This window comes from Xenopus laevis, chromosome 5S, assembly GCF_017654675.1.
Source record: "Xenopus laevis strain J_2021 chromosome 5S, Xenopus_laevis_v10.1, whole genome shotgun sequence".
Classification (NCBI taxonomy): Eukaryota; Metazoa; Chordata; class Amphibia; order Anura; family Pipidae; genus Xenopus; species Xenopus laevis.
The window spans coordinates 1,739,772-1,761,584 of record NC_054380.1 but is presented as its reverse complement, the minus strand read 5'-3'; the positions used below and the strand labels follow the sequence as shown (position 1 = coordinate 1,761,584).

General features: G+C 38.9%; 1 protein-coding gene across 3 annotated transcripts in view; it reads left to right on the top strand.

Annotated features, from left to right (window-relative positions):
• The window catches only part of sertad2.S (SERTA domain containing 2 S homeolog), a 40,618-nt gene extending 24,072 nt beyond the window's left edge, over positions 1-16,546 (top strand). For 2 of the 3 annotated variants that reach the window (XM_018264578.2, XM_018264580.2), the window contains exons 2-3: positions 3,154-3,275; positions 14,293-16,546. In XM_018264578.2, the coding sequence (XP_018120067.1) occupies positions 14,297-15,250 (954 nt within the window). In that variant the 5' untranslated portion in view covers positions 3,154-3,275; positions 14,293-14,296 and the 3' untranslated portion in view covers positions 15,251-16,546. 3 annotated transcript variants of the gene reach the window in all.
• The last annotated feature ends 5,267 nt before the right edge of the window (positions 16,547-21,813 follow it).

The following is a 21,813-nucleotide window of genomic DNA, read 5'->3' as shown; positions in this document are numbered from 1 at the left end:
GTTACTTTTACTTGACTATTGATGTATTCAGCCACCATCTACAATGAGCTGGATAACTGCATGATGAACATCATCCCATCATTGATCACCTGAATGTATTATTTTCTTTATATAAACCATACTTATGTTTGTTTGCAAGAAAAATACTCCTATATATTATTATATGGCTAAAGCATGAGACAAGGACCACTAACCCAAGAAATAAAATACAATCTCTAAATGAGGGCAGCACTGTGATAACCCTCATGCTGAGTCGTCGGCAGCCAATCACATTTGGGGTTTTAGAAGATCCCTCTCTACTGTCTTGGGAAAATTTCTTGATCTATGCTGTTCAATATAGATTTGAGTCCAGTTTCTGTTGATGCATATGTGTGGCCAAGGACAAGTCTATTATTCCTTTTAAGGGTTGATTACCCGTTATAACGCCATGTACCAAATCTATGTTCTTAGTACGATCCATGTACAAGTTATCTGTATTGCTCTATTCTTTCATTTATAATCTTTCTCCTTTTCCTTCTACATATGAGTATAATGTTCAGGATGTAATTTTTTCTCATTGTGTTAATCGTGCTTATTCAACGATTTACATCGCTCTTATGTGTCACTGAGCATGTAGATCTTGGCTTTGTTTGTATTCTTACTATATCTAAGCACAATAAACCTGCAAATTGTAAAAAAAAAAAATCACACTCCGTTCTATGGAGTTTGCAGGATTATCAGTTGCAAAGACACCAAACCAGTGGTTTTGTATGTAGAGCCATGCCCCGTACGTAGCTGGTTGAGTATAATCTTTATTTAGCTTTGATCATTCAAAAACTGATCATGTGGGACATTGACAAGACCTAATCCACCATTACTTCAGTACCCTACACTCAACCTTTTTCTCTGAGGATTCTTACTACAAGAGGCTTAATTCAAATTGTTGCTGGTTTCCTATTTGGTGCCTTTGTTATGTTGCAATCATTGAATAAATATATATCGCCAGTGGTGTAACTAGATGTTACTGGGCCCCACAACAAATTCATCTTAGGGCCCCCAACATATCCAGAAGTTGTCCCGTTTTACCAATATATGTTGAAATTGTTCATTAATTAGGGCCTCATGGGGCCCCCTATACCTTATGGGCTCCCCTGCAGCCGGAGGGTCTGCTTCCTCTGTAGTTACGCCCCTGTATATCGCTACGCTCCCTTATACACAGAAATTATCATCAATTGAACATTACAGTGCTCCTATATAATTATATATTGAATATAAATTCTTGTGCAAGTACTATTTAAAAGTATGTGCCACGGTGTGTTTTTCCAGTACATGAGTAGGAGAGCTTTACGCCATTTACACATCCATAAGAGCAAAATGTTCTTGGAAAATAACAATTTTAAGGGTTTTCTACAAAAATGGAAAAAGGACCCATTACCCATATGTGGTTATGAATAATATGTGGTTATGAATAGCCTCTTGTGCTCTTAGCCTGGAAGAACAACATACACAGAGACTGCTCGCAGGAAAAATGTCTGAACAAAAGGGAGAGTAAATGTGCAAAATACAGAATGGTGATTGTGTCACACAGTTCTATCTGTATCCGTACAGCTGAAGTAAGATGCCAAATATACACTGGTTGTGTGTGCAGCAACGAATTTACCTTCTAAAATCGGAGTCTTCCCAAAGAGGGTGATTATCAAAATCGCTGTGAATTTCAATTTCACATTTCTGCATGTTTGGGGGGGTAGGGGAGCTGCTTATGAAAACTCCCATTGTCATTAAGGATCTGTTCTGTTTGTCTAATAGGTTTCGTTTATTTGGATTGCTTGTTATAAGACTTCCCAGTCTCATCAACTGATTTTTTTCTATAGTGACCACAAGTAGAGTTTAGAAGGACATTTATACTCTTTCATAACAGTGCCTATGATTGTAAGGACTATTATATCTGCAGTTCATCAACTTAATGTGCAGTGGAAAATTGTAGGCCATTTAATGAGCCAGACATAGGTCTGCATTGCATTCTGTATTGGTAAAGATTTATTTGTAGGTGTAATCTGCCATACTGCTTGCCTTCTAGCAATTAACATCTCATCATAGTCAACTGGGCAGCAAACTGGAAAATGAGGTTCAATGTTGATAAATGCACTTTGGCAAAAATAATATAAATGCAAGTTATACACTAAATGGCAGTGTGTTGGGAGTTTCCTTAAATGAGAAGGATCTTGGGGTCTTTGTAGATAACAAGTTGTCTAATTCTGGGCAGTGTCATTCTGTGGCTACTAAAGCAAATAAAGTTCTGTCTTCTATAAAAAAGGGCATTAACTCAAGGGATGAAACATAATTATGTCTCTTTATAGGTCCCTGGTGAGGCCTCATCTGGAGTATGGGGGCAGTTTTGGACTCCAGTCCTTAAGAGGGATATAAATGAGCTGGAGAGAGTGCAGAGACTAAGTGCAACTAAACTGGTTAGAGGGAGGGAAGAGTTAAATTATGAGGGGAGACTGACAAGGTTGGGGTTGTTTTCTCTGGGGGAAAAAAGGCGCTTGTGAGGGGACATGATTAGACTTTACAAGTACATTAGAGGACATTATAGACAAATAGCAGGGGACCTTTTTACCCATAAAGAGAATCACGTACCAGAGGCCTCCCCTTCAGACTAGAGGAAAAGAAGTTTCATTTAAAGGAACAGAGTAGGGGGTTCATCACAGTGAGGACAGTGAGGTTGGGGAATGCACTGCCGGGTGATGATTCAGTTAATGACTATAAGAGGGACTTGGATGATTTCTTGGACAGACATAATACAAAGGCTATTGTGATACTAAACTCTATAGTTAGTATAGATATGGGGATATAGAATTTAATTAATTAAAAGTAGAGGGGGTGTGTGTATGGGGCTGGGTTTTCATTTGGAGGGGTTGAACTTTGTCTTTTTTCAACCCAATTTAAATATGTAACTATAGTACTGTCCATTTATGACCACCAGGGATGTTATCTATTGTTACCTTCTCTGGATATAAATACCAACCTTCCTATAAATGTTATTTTGCTTCATTATTAACATTGGAATCAGACTGGTAATATACTGGCCTCAAGGCAATGCTATTGACAGTGATTCAATGACATTTAATTTGACCTCCTCCTCCACCATTTCTTACCAATATCAATATTTCCCAGGTTCCGGGGTTGTACAGCAACAGGAGACCTTCGCACAGAGGACCCCCCGCATCTTGCTTGGCTCAATCTCTGTTATACAGACCGTTAGTATCCCATGACTGGAAGTAAGAAGATAGGCTCACGTATGTATATAAACCTTGCATTTTTAATTAATTTCTGGGGCACATTTATTAAAGTTTTGGGGAGAAATCCTTTCTTTGATCAGAGACAAAAAACTTGTCAAGAAATGTATTATAATATTCTAATGGGAAGAAATAACAATGGCCGGATTTGAATTGCAGGAAATTTCCCTCTTATTTATAATTTTTTACTGAGTTAAACGTTTTTTTGTTGAGATTTGAATTGAATTTAGTTCCCACGATGTGAATAACTTTTTGTGACTTTTCATCTCAGTCAACTGATTCGGAGCAGACCTTGATGTTTTTGCTGGCTGGTAAAATACCATCCAATGTTGCTGATGGAATTATTGATTTACCAGGAAAATTATAATTACCTGTTGTTCTGTTCCCAATTCCCTGACAGTTTAGAAAGCTGTTGGTGCTCAGAGAGAGATTGGCTGGGAATCCGAGTGGGCTCGGGACGGAACCACTGGAGATTACAAGTTACTGTCAATTTAATTGCCTTAAATTCGTAATACTGACCCATTTAGGCTGATATCTTACAGTCCAGGTGGCAACCATACTCCCAGCCCAAAAATCCATTTTTCTGAATTGGACCCTTTTTCCCCCCCTATGCCCCGTTTTTGCATTGTAAATCTTATTACTGACCCTCTCTCATATTCACTAGCCAGAATTGACCTCTAAAAAGGTTAAAACCGTCTCAACCCTATTGGTGTCCCGTAGGACAAAATTCACCTGGTCATGTCAAGATCCCTTTCTTAAGAAAATAGTGGGAGAAATGCTTTAATATATTGGCCACGTTGGTGGAATATTGTCAAAAGTTTCAAATTGTTGGGAAAAGTTTTATAAATGAAAAATACGGAAACATTTTCAGACAATCGGAATAGTTTCACTTGTGATAAAATGGGAAAAGAAAACTCTGCTTCTAATGTCATTGAATCAGTCTTCATATAATAATCGATTATAATCTAAAAGCAGAGCCCTTTTCATAAAACGAGGAGGGATGCTGTGTGCAGAGAAGGAATGTTCTCACATTGAGGAGAATGAATGAGACCTAAATTAATAATTTCCTTGTTTCATTTTACATTGGTGGATGAAACATGACTGGAGATTTCAGGGATATTTATAGTAACTAATAGTAGACACACCTATGGAATCATTTTTTTTTTTGCACACACCCAAATCCTGTCGGAGTCCTGTAAGGACAAACACAGATTTATACTAGTCCTTTTCATTGCCCATGTGCCTAATTGATGTGCCTGCTTAGTGCTGAACCATGTACTTTGCCACGTGCTGCTATACAATTATTTGTCAGATTCTCGCTGCAATTACACAAACAGGGATTTTATTAAACTATCACCATGATTTCTAGTGGTGACTCTGCTCTACAGAAAAAAAAAACATTTTTTAGGACGCCCTCTCCCTCCAACAGTGGTAGTGTCTGCTTCCCCTGTATTTGTACCCCGTCAGTTGCTGTGGTATCAGAGTTGTTTCTTTGGCTTCTCAGGCCTAGTTTAGACTTTAACGGGTGAAGGTGGCCATACACGGGCCGATTAAAAGCTGCCGAAAGACCATGTCGGCAGCTTATTGGCCCGTGTATGGGGCCCCCCGACGGGCTTCCGAAAATCAGCCAGATCTCGATCGGATGGGATGAAGAGCCGTATGTATTCGTTGATGCGGTCCCGCTATCCAACCGCCCATTATTATTCATTAGGATCCAATCATTGGGCCCTAGGGCCCACGATCAGATCAGCCCGATATTGCCCACCTCAAGGTGGGCATATCGGAGAGAGATCCTCTCGTTTGGCGACATCATCAAACGAACGGATCTCTCCGTGTATGGCCGCCTTAAGTCAACCCCAAAATATGAATTTGCCTAATAAAAGAAAACTTAATTCTAAGCAACTTTCCAATATACATGTATTAAAAATTGTCAGAGCTTTTAAGGTAGAGATGCACTGAATCCACTATTTGGGATTCGACCGAATCCCTGGATTCTTTGTGAAAGATTAGGCCAAATACCGAACTGAATTCTAATTTGCATATGCAACTTGGAGGCAAGAAAGGAAAAAGTGTGAACATTTTTTTCACTTCCTTGTTTTGTGATGAAAAGTCATGTGATTTCCCTCCCCACCCCTAATTTACATATGGAAATTCAGATTTGGTTTGGCTAGACACAAGGATTCGGCCATATCCGAATCCTGCTAAAAAATGCCAAACCCCGAACCAAATCCTGGATTTGGTGGATCCCTATTTTAAAGTTATTTATACAAACAACTGCTATTGAAATCAGCATTTGCTTAACTACTGGTTGTTTCTTTTTAAACAATGTTGCAAAAGTCTTGGTTCCCCAGCAAAGACAGGTCTGTTAATGCCTTGTCTTAAAGGGATACGGTCATGGGTTCATTTTTCAAAAATCAGTTAATACTTCCCATGACAGTATCCCTTTAACTTGTCACCCCTTCCCTTCTCTTGTGCTATAAAGTCAACTGTGTCTTTGAATTGAGGACATGTTTGTTTGCAGTAAAAATCGGTGATACCTTTTATTGGCAAACTGAATAAGTAAAAACTGCAATATTTTGCCTGACGCATGTTTTCAATGGCTAACACGGTACAACATGTTAAAACTATGTAGTAAAAACCATAATACATGCATCTATTTTACTACTGTAACTTGGGGGTGTCTATACGGCATTTGCTGGGGTGTACTACAAATATCAAACTTGTGGAATCCAAATATATATCTTAAAAGGGCTTTAAAGGGCATGTAAAGTGTAAAATAGAATAAGGCTAGAAATGCTGTATTTTGTATACTAAACATAAACATGAACTTACTGCACCACAAGCCTAATCAAACAAATGATTTATGCTTTCAAAGTTGGCCACAGGGGGTCACCATTTTGTAACTTTGTTATACATATTTGCAAGACTAAGACTGTGCACATGCTCAGTGTGGTCTGGGCTGCTTAGGGATTGTCATAAACAAAGCTGCTTGAGTTCTGCATGGCTGGGAAGTAAGGCGGGGGCTCCCCCTGCTGTTCATAAGTATGATTGTTTCCCTGCAGAGCAGTTAGGGACCATCTGACAATTCCTATCCACAGCAGTAAATGAAGGGAGAATTTCACTGCATACAGTCAGGTTTCTTATAAAAACGGTACACATTCTTTAATTAAAGTATATTGGAAATAGCTTTCTTTATCATTAAAAAAAGTAAAAATGGGATTTTATTTTTTTGCCTTTACGTGTCCTTTAATGGCACTATACCTACTTATATACTTTAACGACACTTACCTACCTACTGTATATCCCTATTACTCCCAAGCAGCCAGTTGCAACGCTAGTGTCTGACATAATAAAATACTGACACAGGAATAGAAATGTCATTTGGCAGAATAGTTTTTTCCCAAAGGACTGTTTGTACCATAACGATTTCAGGGAACTCTTTATGTAACTGAAATCTAAGCTTTCATGTCTTAGTCAGAAACAGGTTCTTCAAGCTGCCGTCATGTTTGCATTTGTGCCCTTCATAGAATATACAGAGAGAGAGAGAGAGAGAGAGAGAGAGAGAGAGAGAGAGCATTTAAGTGCACTGTCAGGACTAATGTACTTTGGTGAATTGATTCTTCTCCTTTATTAGAAACTGGCCTTCAGAAAACCAATATAATGGATGAGTTTAGGCATTTACTTGAGTCAGTGCAGGAAAGTGAGAAAGGGAAGGTAACTGAGGGCTTGGTATGGAGTGTTGATAAAATACACAAGGGTTGTCAGAATCATAAAGGGTCAAATATTTAAAAGATTAAGAGTCCCATTATAATTAAGCACCAGGAAGGAAAATGTAAAAAAAAAAAAAACATTATGCTAATTGACCCAGTAGCTGGTAATATGTGCTGTGCACTTGAACATCACTGATATATAAACAATGGGGCCGTGTCTCCTGGTGACATTTTTACAAAACACTTGACCTTTTCTCTTGACCATTAGGACGTCGCCAGGACCTTGTGTGCCATTTGCAGCATCGTTATGTGCGAACGCATTCATCCGTTCATCCAATTCTTATTTGTACTGTAGGTTACACGTCTTTGGAAGAGACACAAGAGAAAATGTTACCGTTTTATTACATTCTACTTCTACCAGGATCTGATTTTATATTCCAGCCATTGGAACATAAACAATATCTGGGCCATATGAATGTCTTATTCTTCCTCCGATACATCGCACTTATCCTGGGTCTTCTTTCTGCACATTCCGTCATACTTGCAATACTTCTCCTCAAAATTATCCATCTGATTTTGTTTGAGAGTTCCCTTAAAAGTTCCAGGTTTAAAAGGAGACCATATGATCACACAGAGAGTCTCATAAACAATAGAGCACATGAAACAGCCTATATGTAAAGCATTTTTTACAAGTAGATATATTTGTCTAAAGTGATATGCCACTGAATTATTCCAAAATGAACCACTGCCATCTTAAGTCCGACAGTCCATCCCTCTGGCATATATGGTAGGTTATATCAGCCAATCAATGGATAGGGGTGTGTCTTTTACTCCTACACTTCTTCCTATTGTAGTTGTTTTCTTCCTATTCATTTGCTGTAAGGGAATCTCTGAGGGAGCATGCAGCACATGAAACTGTGACCACTGGAAATATTTTTTATATATTTATATGCCAATTTGAAATGGATTTTTGGCCAATAAATGTGGGGCAGAGAATTCATGAAAACAGGCTGCTTCTCAGTGATAGCATCTAAAAAATGAAGATCTGTGCAAATTGTCTATAAGGCATCAAGATAGATAGACCGACTCATAGACCGACTCATAGACCGACTCATAGACCGACTCATAGACCGACTCATAGACCGACTCATAGACCGACTCATAGACCGACTCATAGACCGACTCATAGACCGACTCATAGACCGACTCATAGACCGACTCATAGACCGACTCATAGACCGACTCATAGACCGACTCATAGACCGACTCATAGACCGACTCATAGACCGACTCATAGACCGTCTCATAGACCGACTCATAGACCAGTTAGAAAGAGAGATAGATTAGAGAGAGAGAGAGACTGATAGAAAGAGAGCTAGATAGATAGATGGATAGAGATAGATGGATGAATAGAGATAGATGGGTGGATAGAGATGGATGGATAGAGAGGTGGATAGATGGATAGATAGAGAAATGGATGGATGGATAGATAGAGGGCAAGGATAAATATAGTATTGTCTGGGTGTTAAAGTAGAGACAATAGAAACTGATGCTGCTGTAGCCCCCCTGGCTGCGAGTTCAGGCCCGGATTTGTGGAAAGACCACCAAGGCCCGGGCTTAGGGCGGCAGGATTTTAGGGGGCGGCATGCTGCCCAACCACACCCACATTGGTTCAAAAACACTGAGGATGGACGGGAAATACAATATTTTTAATTTCTCATGCGCCAATCCCCATTGTTCTGGTCCCGATGATGAAAAAGGGGAGGGGACAGGGTGGCGACGAACGGCAGTGGGCCTAGAGTCGCCTGCTATGTAAATCCGGCCCTGTGTGAGTAACTATGTTTGCACCAAATTGTTACACTCACTACTTCATCTCATCTTTGGTCCTTTTCCCTGATTATGACCTTGCACCAAAGACAATGTATAATCAGTATTATAAAAGAGGTTGTTCACCTTCCAAACACTTTTTGTGTTTTCAAATTGCTCACCATAAACCAAGGCTTTTGTTATTGAAATTCGATTCAAGATTTGAAAAAAAATTCTACCAGTACTTCGATTTTCGAGATTTATCATACACTGGCCCTTTAAGAACTTGAATTCGACTATTCACCACCTAAAACCAGCCAAATTGCTGGGATCAATTTGGAGTAGTTTGCAGCCTTCTTGAAAAAACTCGAATCGCGCTTTTGAAATTCAAATCGAATTTGATTCAAGTTTTCGGCTCGATCCTATTCACCCTAGTTTAAAAAGTTTTTAAAAATGTGATTTTTATAATAAATTTCGAGTTTATGGGAGTTTGAAAAAACTTACATAAATTTGAAAATCAACCCTTGATAAATGTGCCTTTAAATGTATCAATTTAAACAGTTAAAGAGTCGGTGACCCCCCCCCCCGCTGCTTTAGAAGGTGAAAAATTAAACTTTGCCTGTCGATTGGAAAACCGGTCAGAAATAGAAAGTAATTGGGAAAAAGTCTTTATTTTCTCAATTGCAGGAAGTGTTTAAAGTTTTATAAGTCATTTAAAAGACCAGCAACATCAAAAAAAATAATTTTTTTTTAATTCGTTAGAATATAACGGAAAAAAAAAACCACTAAGACAAATTAAACTTTCAAATCACAAAGTCTTTATTAAGAAATAACTTACCGAAACTCCGCTTGCGCGCCTCTTCAGAAAACGATCGGGTGATTCATCATGCAGTGCTCGATTACTCCTCCCTGGCTGTCTCCTATAAGGAAGGTAGAGAGGAGAAATCAAGTGCCGCACGATGGTTCGCCCGATATTAGCTATATATATATATATATATATATATACAGTGGTGTGAAAAACTATTTGCCCCCATGCTGATTTCTTATTCTTTTGCATGTTAGTCACACAAAATGTTTCTAATCATCAAACACATTTAACTATTAGTCAAAGATAACACAAGTAAACACAAAATGCAGTTTTTAAATGAGGGTTTTTATTATTTAGGGAGAAAGAAATCCAAACCTGTGTGAAAAAGTAATTGCCCCCTGAACCTAATAACTGGTTGGGCCACCCTTAGCAGCAATAACTGCAATCAAGCGTTTGCGATAACTTGCAACGAGTCTTTTACAGCGCTCTGGAGGAATTTTGGCCCACTCATCTTTGCAGAATTGTTGTAATTCAGCTTTATTTGAGGGTTTTCTAGCATGAACCGCCTTTTTTAAGGTCATGCCACAACATCTCTATGATTCAGGACAGGACTTTGACTAGGCCACTCCAAAGTCTTCATTTTGTTTTTCTTCAGCCATTCAGAGGTGGATTTGCTGGTGTGTTTTGGGTCATTGTCCTGCTGCAGCACCAAGATCGCTTCAGCTTGAGTTGACGAACAGATGGCCGGACATTCTCCTTCAGGTTTTTTTGGTAGACAGTAGAATTCATGGTTCCATCTATCACAGCAAGTCTTCCAGGTCCTGAAGCAGCAAAACAACCCCAGACCATCACACTACCACCACCATATTTTACTGTTGGTATGATGTTCTTTTTCTGAAATGCTGTGTTACTTTTACGCCAGATGTAACGGGACGCGCACCTTCCAAAAAGTTCAACTTTTGTCTCGTCGGTCCACAAGGTATTTTCCCAAAAGTCTTGGCAATCATTGAGATGTTTTTTAGCAAAATTGAGACGAGCCTTAATGTTCTTTTTGCTTAAAAGTGGTTTGCGCCTTGGAAATGTGCCATGCAGGCCGTTTTTGCCCAGTCTCTTTCTTATGGTGGAGTCGTGAACACTGACCTTAATTGAGGCAAGTGAGGCCTGCAGTTCTTTAGATGTTGTCCTGGGGTCTTTTGTGGCCTCTCGGATGAGTTGTCTCTGCGCTCTTGGGGTAATTTTGGTTGGCCGGCCACTCCTGGGAAGGTTCACCACTGTTCCATGTTTTTGCCATTTGTGGATAATGGCTCTCACTGTGGTTCGCTGGAGTCCCAAAGCTTTAGAAATGGCTTTATAACCTTTGAAATTGAACTGAGGTGTGATAAACCACAGTTAAGTTATTTTTTAACAAGGGGGGCAATCACTTTTTCACACAGGCCCATGTAGATTTGGAGTTTTTTTTCTCCCTTAATAACGTAAACCTTCATTTAAAAACTGCATTTTGTGTTCAATTATGTTATCTTTGACTAATAGTTAAATGTGTTTGATGATCAGAAACATTTTGTGTGACAAACATGCAAAAGAATAAGAAATCAGGAAGGGGGCAAATAGTTTTTCACACCACTGTATATATATATATTAGCTAGTTGTCATTTTTAAGTTCCCCTTTTGGCTCTTTGGCCATGGCAACGTGTGATATTGCAGCATCAGTAGATGGGAAATCACATATAATGCAAACTTTGTATTGAACTACAGTTATTGGTTTTAATTTTATTGTGTATTCTAGTTGCAAGAAAAAAAAAAGTTTGGTTAAAAAAAAAAAAAAATCAGTGTTTTTGATGGAGACTGCAGAACTGTGATTTGGAAACTTATTCCGTGCCAAAAATGATCTTTTATTTATATTCTATGGTGAAGGCGGCCAGCACAGCGAGTTCAGAACGAGCAAAGCCTCTGCTGCCTAGGAAAATAACTTTTCTCTTTTCCATGTGAAGAGAGTGGCCCGGATGAAGAGAGCGGCTTGTGTGAAGAATAGACAGCCATGTGCAGAGGAAATTGACTCACATCAGGCAAATGAACAAGGCGTGAGAACTTCCTGGAAACTTACGGGCAAATACTGTCTAATACAGTCACTGGTACTGGGGAAAAGTCTTCATTGAAAGTGCTTACAGGGCCAATTAGGGCAGTGATGACTAAGTGCAGAGGAACAAGGGCGCAGAACTTTTATATACATATATATATATATATAGATAGATAGATAGATATTTTGCTGGGCAGCGTGAACTTTAATCAGTTCTTTTGGTTATGGTGCTGCGCAGTATTGAAAGACAAAGGATGGGCCTCTTAGTGACCCACAATGTTGGCTACAAACAGTAATCTGTGGAAATAATGAGTGTCAACTTTCTTTCTTCCATGTGACTCCCAAGAGTCCCAAACCTTAGAGCCCCTCCTGCAGCTGCAGTGGTGCTTAAGTTCCCCCAGTAATGTAGTCTGAACAATGAAGTTATCTATAATAAACTCCACTACTACTTTTCACTGTAATACTCGGTCCCATCTATTACTAATTTCTGCAACATTGCTGTGCGGGTAACAATTGATTCTTTATAGACCCATTTTAGCAGTCGTGGCTCATGGTGGAGAAACATTTTTAATTTCTGCTGATTTCTCCCATTGAGCCATATAGGCGGCTAAAAAAAAGATAAGGGGGTCAATGATTAGATCTCTGACAGATGCTTGAAGGACTAACAACAAATAAGAAAATATTCATCAAGTTATTTGTATTCGGAACATTTATACCAGTCTTTATGTTTGCCGGTCCCAAGACTGGTCCCAAAACTGATCCTAAAACTGGTCCCAAAACTGGTCCCAAGACTGATCCCATGAGTGGTCCCATGAGTGGTCCCAAGACTGATCCCAAGACTGATCCCAAGACTGATCTAAAAACTGATCCCAAAACTGATCTAAAAACTGAACCTAAAACTGGTCCCAAAACTGATCCTAAAACTGGTCCCAAGACTTATCCCAAAACTGATCCTAAAAATGGTCCCAAGACTTATCCCAAAACTGATCCTAAAACTAGCCCCAAGACTGATCCCAAAACTGGTCCCAAGAATGGTCCCAAAACTGATCGTAAAACTGGTCCCAAGACTGGTCCAAAAACTGATCCTAAAACTGGTCCCAAGACTTATCCCAAAACTGGTTCAAGGATCTCTGCCAATGAACCACCCTGATATCACTGTTGTGTGAATGTGACGTCTATTTGTGGGGAGCCCCCTCGCTGTACCATGTTGACACTACATTTCTCCTTCGGACAGAATTCTGTGCGTCTTTCTTATAAATACAAACCAAAAGCAAAGCGTGATCACCACTCACTATTTATTGTTAGTGAAGAGACTTTAGGGAAGATTTGATATGGACATTTGTATAACTTATTGTGCACTTCCCATCGGTCACCTTTTTGTTGTTTTCTATTCCTTCAAATAGTATCACAGGCTACAGTCACGGTATTGGAATTGGGGGTTTGGCAAAACCAATTTCCTTGCCAACTGCCACCAGCAGTGTTTTTGTTGTTTTGAAGAATAGAAATGAGTCCAAACTGCACTAATTGGACTGATCTGATTCCACACAGACACAAACTCAGGGCAGAGTATAATAGGGTTATACTGTATGGTGAGCATCTAGTTGTAACTCTATCAACCCCTCTGTTTATCTATATGGTATGGTCTAACCATGGACAAGACTAGGTACTGGGCCACTGCAAAAATCCTTTGGGGTCCCATGTCCTTGAAACCCATGGAGAACAAAATGTTTTTGCAGATAAATGGGCCCCCCTATACTTTAAAAACTTTTAACAGCCACAGGGTCTGACGTGTTTATTATTATTCAGATTCTTCCACCCAAGGCAATTCTACCTGTGACTGTGAAATGTAGCTGTGTATTATTGTGTGTAAACACACCTGTCTATCCTCTCTCTCCTGTCTGCAAGACTTCCCAGAAGTGGTAGGAGACAAAGCACTATAACAGCTCAAGAACAAACATTATATATTCATGTGTAGAACTTGTTGTGACTTGCACTGTTGATTCTTATGCCTCTCTAAAATAAACCACTGGGGAAAGAGAAGCTATGGATGTTGCTATGTAACTCTGCAATATATATATCTATATCTATATCTATAGCACTATAGGTTTCTCCTTGTTGTTACAGTACCAGCCACCGTCTTTTTAATTAGGAACACAAATAAGATATTCCAAAGACCAGGACTGCATAGATTGCACCATTTTCTAGTAAACATATTTTTATTTGTAAATACCTGTCTTGTAGGGCATGTGAGCAACAGTCTTGAATATGTTTTCTATAAGGATCACAGTGGACTGGATGGGACACTGGGACCGTCATTAGATTTTGTTTTTCTCTTTCATCAGTCAGTACTGGTGGGATCAGAGTTTGAAATAAGAATACAGCCTGATCTGAATTACTGTAGCCTATGAAAGAAACAGTCGTTGCGTCAGTAGATTTACAAAGCATTTAGTTATAAAGATGGCAGCCATGGTATTTATAGTGTGTTGCTTTCAGCCACATTGCTAGGCTCCTGCAGGTTCATATTGATCCAAAATACAGTTGATGCTTTTCAAAACTATATTGACACATAAGTGCTCACGTGACATTTAATGATTTTTCTATTCTCCTTTTCGCTCATAGATATATGTTGGCTAAAGCAGGAAAGCGAAAGTTTGACGAGCATGAAGATGGGATGGAAGGCAAAGTGGTGTCCCCAACAGACGGACCATCCAAAGTGTCCTACACGTTACAGCGCCAGACTATTTTCAACATTTCCCTTATGAAACTCTATAACCACAGGCCGCTGACCGAGCCACGCTTACAAAGAACAGTTTTAATCAACAACATGTTGAGGCGAATACAGGATGAAATGAAGCAAGAAGGTAGTTTGAGGCCTGTGTTTATCAGCACTCCTCAGTCTACAGACCCTCTTGGTGACGCCTATCAGGAGGCACAGCCTGCATTCAGCCATCTTGCCCCTCCTCCGGTTCAACCTAATGACCTACTAAGCACTACACCACTAGAGTCTTGCCTCACCCCAGCATCTTTGCTTGAGGAGGACACGTTTTGCACTTCTCAGACAACTCAGCAGAATGGTCCGAGCATCAGACTACCACCACCAACACCTCCTCCACCCCCTATCCAGCCAGTAAAGGACAGTTTCTCTTCAGCTTTGGATGAGATTGAGGAATTATGTCCAACATCTACCTCCACAGAGGCAGCTGCAACAGAAGAAGCAACGGCACATGTAAATGATGATACTGCTGCAGCTAGTACCCACAAGCCAGAGGGAACACGAGAGAGACGAACAAGTGAGCCAAAACCAATGGATTCCCTTCCAGGAAATTTTGAATTAACAACATCCACTGGCTTTCTTACTGACTTAACCTTGGATGATATTCTCTTTTCTGATATTGATACATCCATGTATGATTTTGATCCTTGCACATCCAATGCTGGAACAGCCTCTAAGATGGCTCCAGATGAGCTTCTGAAAACATTATCTCCTTATAGCAGCCAACCAGTAGCCCCAAGTCAGCCTTTTAAAATTGACCTCACGGAATTAGATCATATCATGGAGGTTCTGGTTGGCTCCTAAACAAGGTGACTTTTTTTTATTACCTGTAACCCCATAGATTCACAGCACTGTGCATGCATTCTCTCTTGCCTTTGACCAAAACAATAATGATCATGGTACATTTTGCGTTACGCTGTATTGGAGTGCCTTGTGTATGACTACTTTGGAGACATTTTTGATGTGGTTCTCCAAGGATCTAACCACAGTCCACCGATGATTTCGTATTACAAACAGTTTATTAACAGCAAAGACATCAGTTTCAATTGTAAATGTTAAGCACAAGGATAATGTTGGGGGAACGCTGTAAATTGCATGTGCATAATTGTCTATTTTTTCAATAAGTTTTATTGCAAAAGGTAAATTTTATTATTTAGATAATCAGAGTCCATTTTTGGCATTTTATTCATTCTTAGGTTGAAAAATAGTAAAAAAAATAAATAAAATAGAGGCATTAATTGTGGCTTTTACAGTAAAATAGCATATACATGGCTGCTTAGATACCGCCACCCGAATGTTTTTATATTTTTGTACAGATTCTATCATTTATTATATTGTATTTCTAGAAAATGTTAAAAAAAAAACCTGTGTTTGTACAAACACACACACAATTATTTTGATGAAGTTATAGAGATATAGCCCTTCCTATTTCTAACATGCAACACTAGGCCTGTGCTTTTGTAATCCTTTCAATTGGTTTCTATATTTTATGGTGCAAAAATGGTCATGGATCAAAGAGAGCCTGCAATAATTTCCAAACTTGGGTCTATGTTGGAGTGGATTGGGAGTAAGTGGAGATATGCCATGTTTTTTTAGTTTTTGCTTGCAAAGAGTCTACGTTTTTTTTCTGCAGCCTCTTCTGTGGGTCAAAAAGGCTCCCAAAAAGTGTATTTCCGTAGGCAACGCGTTTTCTTATAGTGGCTCTAACTTCCTGCTCAGCTGACTGTATTTTTAGTGCTGCTGTGGTCGAAAAAGGAAGCAGAAACCAGTCTATTACTACAGACCTTACTGGGTAAGTCGTGGGCAAATGGCTCTTCCCAACCTGCAGAAAAACAGCACATGCACTTTTTGTTGGATTCTATAGGAACCCCTAAATATTAGAGCAATGTGTACTAATGTTTTACTTCTTAAGAAGTAAGAATCTCAGTCACTGGCCAATTATACTCCCATAGAAACTTCCATTGAATTTAAACATAACTTGTTCTAAATGCCAACTCATTCAGAAGAAAGGTGGGATGGGGTTATGAGTTAAATTCACAGCTATGGATTATGTTTTTAGCATCATCCATAAAATATTGATTGGCATTAGAAAATGGTCCAGGTCGCAGATTTTTTTGCAGCAAAAATTTAGGACAACCCTCCAACCGTTTTTAATAGTAGTAGTTATGTCCTATATTGATACTTTAGAAAACCAGGTAAACTGTAGCACACCACAGGCTTTGAAGATTAGTGCATCAAAGACGGTGGTTTCCATTGTGACATATCTCCACTTCAGTAAATTTCTCTTTACAGATCCCCATCACTCACATTTTAACATGGGAAAGTAAAAGGGGTGCCTGCCCTTCTAAATTACCGTATATACTCGAGTATCAGCCGTCCAGAGTATAAGCCGAGGTACCTAATTTTACCTCCAAAAACTGGGAAAGCTTATTGACTCGAGTATAAGCCTAGGGTGAGAAATGCAGCAGCTTCTGGTAAGTTTCAATCAAAAAATTGAGGGTTTCTGCTCCCGTTGGAGGTGCCTGCGTCTCGTTTTTGGATGCCGGCGACCGTTCTTGGACGCCGGCGACTATTCTTGGAGACTATTCTTGGGCACCAGCAACTATTCTTGGACGCCGGCGACTATTCTTGGACGCCGGCGACTATTCTTGGACGCCGGCGACCTTTTTTGCGCTTGACCCGAGTATAAGCCAAGGTAGAGTTTTTCAGCATATTTTGGGGGCTGAAAAACTCGGCTTATACTCGAGTATATACGGTAGTGATTTCTATCCAAATGTCACGGCTGTTTGACTTGGTGATGAATCCGCCTTCTGATCAGATTAATGTCACTATTCCATCTAATTACCGACTCTTTTATTAATACCATTAAACTTCTTTACATTTGTCACTCTATAAATGGTATTTGGCTGCTTTAAGACAAACGAGTTGTACGTAGCACCAGAAACCTGTCTTGCCTTTCAATTACTGTCCATAAATCCGCATCACTATGGGAGGGTGGCTAAAGCTCGACCTGTTTTTCTACTTTTCCACTGGAATCCGCAAATTTAGTAAAATGACTTACATCTTTAATTTTCTTACTTATAAGGTTATAAGCAGTTTCCTAGAGTATTTGTATTTAAACATTAGCATTCAGCAGTGTTAATCATGCAATCCACCGTTATTTCTTTATCAATGTTTCATCAACATCATTAGTGAACATGGAGTCATTGCATGTGCAGTTTTTCAGCAATCTGGCTGGAGCCGTTTCCTTGGGTTCCATGTTGTAGACGGTACCTTACAGATCTCCCACTAACAACTATAAAGGGAAATAACGTTTTTCTTCGATAGATGGCGCGTATAGTCCATCTTCATCTCTTTATGGTTCCATTTGTGGAAACCTTCAAATATTCATAACAATAAATGTTCCAGTATTTTATTTTAGAAATCTTTTTTGGGGGGGTGGGTAACATATTCCCATTTAAAAACAGAATTTCTTACAACTCCCAGCGTCCTTGTACGTCTAAGGCTGTAACTTTTAATCTGTATTGTGGGGCTCCCATTAATGTAGAATTCAATTCTTCTACTGAAAAACAATATTGGTCCTCTTGTGTTATCCATTTTAATACCTCCCATCCCCCTCTCTATTATTACCCTTTTAAGTGGTAACTTAAAACTTAACTTCAGTACCAGCATATTATTTGCTGGCCAATTTAAGCTTCGGTGGATTTGTATACACCGTAAATTCCAACACATGGGGGCACATTTATCAAGGGTCGAAGTGAATTCGAGAGAATTTTCGAAGTAAAAAAATTTGAAATTCAAAGTAATTTTTTGGATACTTCGACCATCAAATAGGATACTACGATTTCGACTTCGATTCGAAGTAAAATAGTTAGAATATTTAACCATTCAATAATCGAATGGTCAAAAAAAAAACTTCAATTTCAATACTTCGCCAAAAACCTGCCGCAGTGCTATGTTAGCCTATGGGGACCTTCTAGAGCAGTTTTTTGAAGTCGAAGAAAATGTGTTCGATCAATGGCTGAAATCCTTCGAATCATTCGATTCGAAGGATTTAATTGTTTGATCGAATGATTTTACTTCGACCGCAAATGGCCAAATTCGATGTAAAAAAACTTTGACTTCTTTATTCGAAGTCGAAGTATTCCAATTCGATGGTCGAATTTTGAAGCTTTTTCTACTTCGAAATTCGACCCTTGATAAATGTGCCCCATGGAGTTGTATTTCTGCATTATACATATGCAGGACAACAATGTAATCGCATGCAGAAAGTTTGCTCCCATTCTACTAACCCACATTGACCAATCAGCAGATGGCATTTACTGATCTGCTGTCTAAAAGCAAACAATGGCGTCGTTGCTATGGGTCACCAGACTTTGCACCAGTTTGTAGTTGAAGTCCAACATCTTCTGAAGGACTACGTTTCCCATCCTGGAATTAAATTATATATAAAGAACTGGAGCACAAAGTTGTAAATCCAATGATGATCATCATGTTCATATAAAAGATTTATGTATTTATTTTTTGTTTTAATTTTTACAGATACTTTATATATTGCTGACTTCTATTGTACAAGCAGGTCCATGTCTTCTCTAAAAGCAAGTTACTTGAGGGACATGTTACATCTTTGCCAATTTCTCCCTTTCTAGTTGTTCTGTTCTTTTGAGAGCCATCTTTGAAATGCTCTGCTCCTTCCAGTGCAAAAGGTCATTCAGACAAACCCTTTTATTTTATATAAATATATAAAAAAATATTTCTATTTTTGTGACATTGACTTACTGTTTTAAAGTGTGTTGGAGCTTCCAGTTGGATTCCCACAAAGACCTGGCAATGCCATCACGTTCATGAAGTTCAATAAATTCCATATCTTGGAATGAGAATAAATTCAATAAATTCCATATCTTGGAATAAGAATAAATTCCATATGTTGGAATAAGATACTTATTATTAATGTTACCTGTTGTGTTCCATCATAATGCTACAACTCTCAAGGCAAAGTCCCTGTACACTTCTCTCACCTGGGACCCTCAAAACTCTCATCATCTCCTTAGGGGGGAATCAACAAAACATCTTAATCTTAATGAACTTGGTCATTTTTTTCCCCCAAAACCTGTGAGTTCTTTCTTGGCTTTCTCTATGATACTTGGCTTTCTCTATGGTACTCTGGCTGTTAAGTACAGATTGCAATTTACACTTGTTTAACCCTTGTATGGCTTCTTTAGGAGTTAAACTGGCCATAGACGCAAAGATATAGTCATATTGAAGTTTCATACGATTTTCGGACCTTGTGTGAATCATCCCGACATTTTTCGTACCGTGTGATTGGTTGTTTTGTCGATTGGACAGGTTAAAAGATTTCTGTCGGTTAATAAATTACCTATCCAACGATATCAATGGGTGATTGTCAGTAGAATTTATGAGACATAACTTCTGTACGATTGTTGTCCCAGTCAAGGGTGAAATCTGTACGTCTATGGCCAGCTTTACTCTTCTTTTAATTTATTTAAGAAATTTTAAATTATGTTTTAATGTATTTTTTTTTTGGCAATAATCAAGCAATATCTGCTCACTTCTTGGCATGGATCAGTTGGCTCAGTCTGTAATGGCACTTTAGGGGCACCTACTGCAATCGACCATCTCCAAGGGGGTTGGAAAGCTGTTCTAGACGCTCTCCCAGGGACCGTTATTTATGTGTTGCAGAATGAGTGACTATATAGTTATATATATATATATATATATATATATATATACGCTGACAAATGTGAAATATTTCAGTTAGTCTTCATTTAGTTCAAGGAAACGTATTTATTTGACAGTGTGTATATATTTGGCATTTGGGAGATGGGTTTAACAGACAGGCCTTACCCTCAAAATGTTGAAATCTGTAAATAATGAGATGATATAATTTATTCTGATTCTAATTGTAAGAGTGTTATCCCACTGCAGTTGCAAAAACAAGTGTCCATTGTGTAAACTGGCTACAAGTTTCATTACTACATCATTGTTTATATCCACTGATACAAATCAGGCACCAACCAAGGGCACAGCCAGAATGTTCTAGTTTGGCTTTGGCTCCAAATTTACCACCAGCTTCAGTTTTGGTCTCAATAGACTTGATAAGGGATAAGGTAACCCTACAATATGTATTGGAGCATTTTTCTGTAATGCAAGATGGCTGCCTCCTGGTAAAAATGAATAATCGCCATTAATCCTGATGCCTGTGTTTTATATTTTTTGCTTTACTGTATCTTTGTTAATGATCACTTGGAAGCATCAATATGGTATTGTGACATCACTAGATTTCATCAGATATTTGCAAAATCCTTGTACTTGTGAGGGTTGGAGGGATACGGCAGACGGCACAGGACTTCTTCTCTAGTATTACCTTCTAGTATTACCTGATGATGATGATGACTTAGGAGACGTTGATGTGCAATGAAATGTCAAGAACTGAGCAGAACCAATGAGCTTTGATTTAGAAATGATTATTATTATAATTTTTTGGTTTTTTCCCTTAAGTTATTTATTCCTTTTTTTTTTTTTTTCCCTTATGTAAATATATTTATTTGATTGTGAAGCTAAATTCTGGATTGTAACATGTAAGAATGTACGGTAGCAATGTACGTCCATTTCAAATGCGAGTGGGAGGCAAAGGAAAGGGTCTACAATGAGGGTCGTCCCTTCCTGATGTCACGACCTGTCCCGAGGTTGGCCAAACCGGATTTCTATGTGCAATTCACACAATTCTCTTGGTTGGTGTTCCAGTATTCTTCATGAAATAATCAAGTCAAGTGCTGGAAATCTCTCCATATTGGTGAAACCCATTTTTGTACATTTTTATTGCTTTTTGGAAGTGCAACCTGTGCAACAATGGATGAATATTTGGCTTTGGGTCTTTTAATATCTGTAAGAGAATGTTTCCATTTCTAACTATTGTAGCTATAGACAGTCACCTCAACAGTAGTGGAAGTAATAAATCTTTATGCCAATACCCTGTACTTTATTATCCATGAGATTAAATGATGTATTTTTCCCTTAGCCTAACCTTTTCCCTGCAGCCAAGCTGTTTGGCCGTTGGGCATCACTCAAGCTGGAATTGGCTTTGTTGGACCTGGACAATCAGTCTGTGACTAACGAGAGTAGAGAGCGGAAATGAGAAGTAAATCCAAACCAGATGTACTAAATAATTATTTGATTATAATCATCTGTTGAGCAGCCAATCGGATTCAAGCTTATTGAACATTCCTTGCCTTGCACTTTGTCATGGCTTGGTGCCAAGGACCATCACTTGGTGTTTGTGGGATTTACTGTCTGGATAGGTTGAAATCAATGGCACGAATAACTACAGTTCTCAAGTAGATCTTACT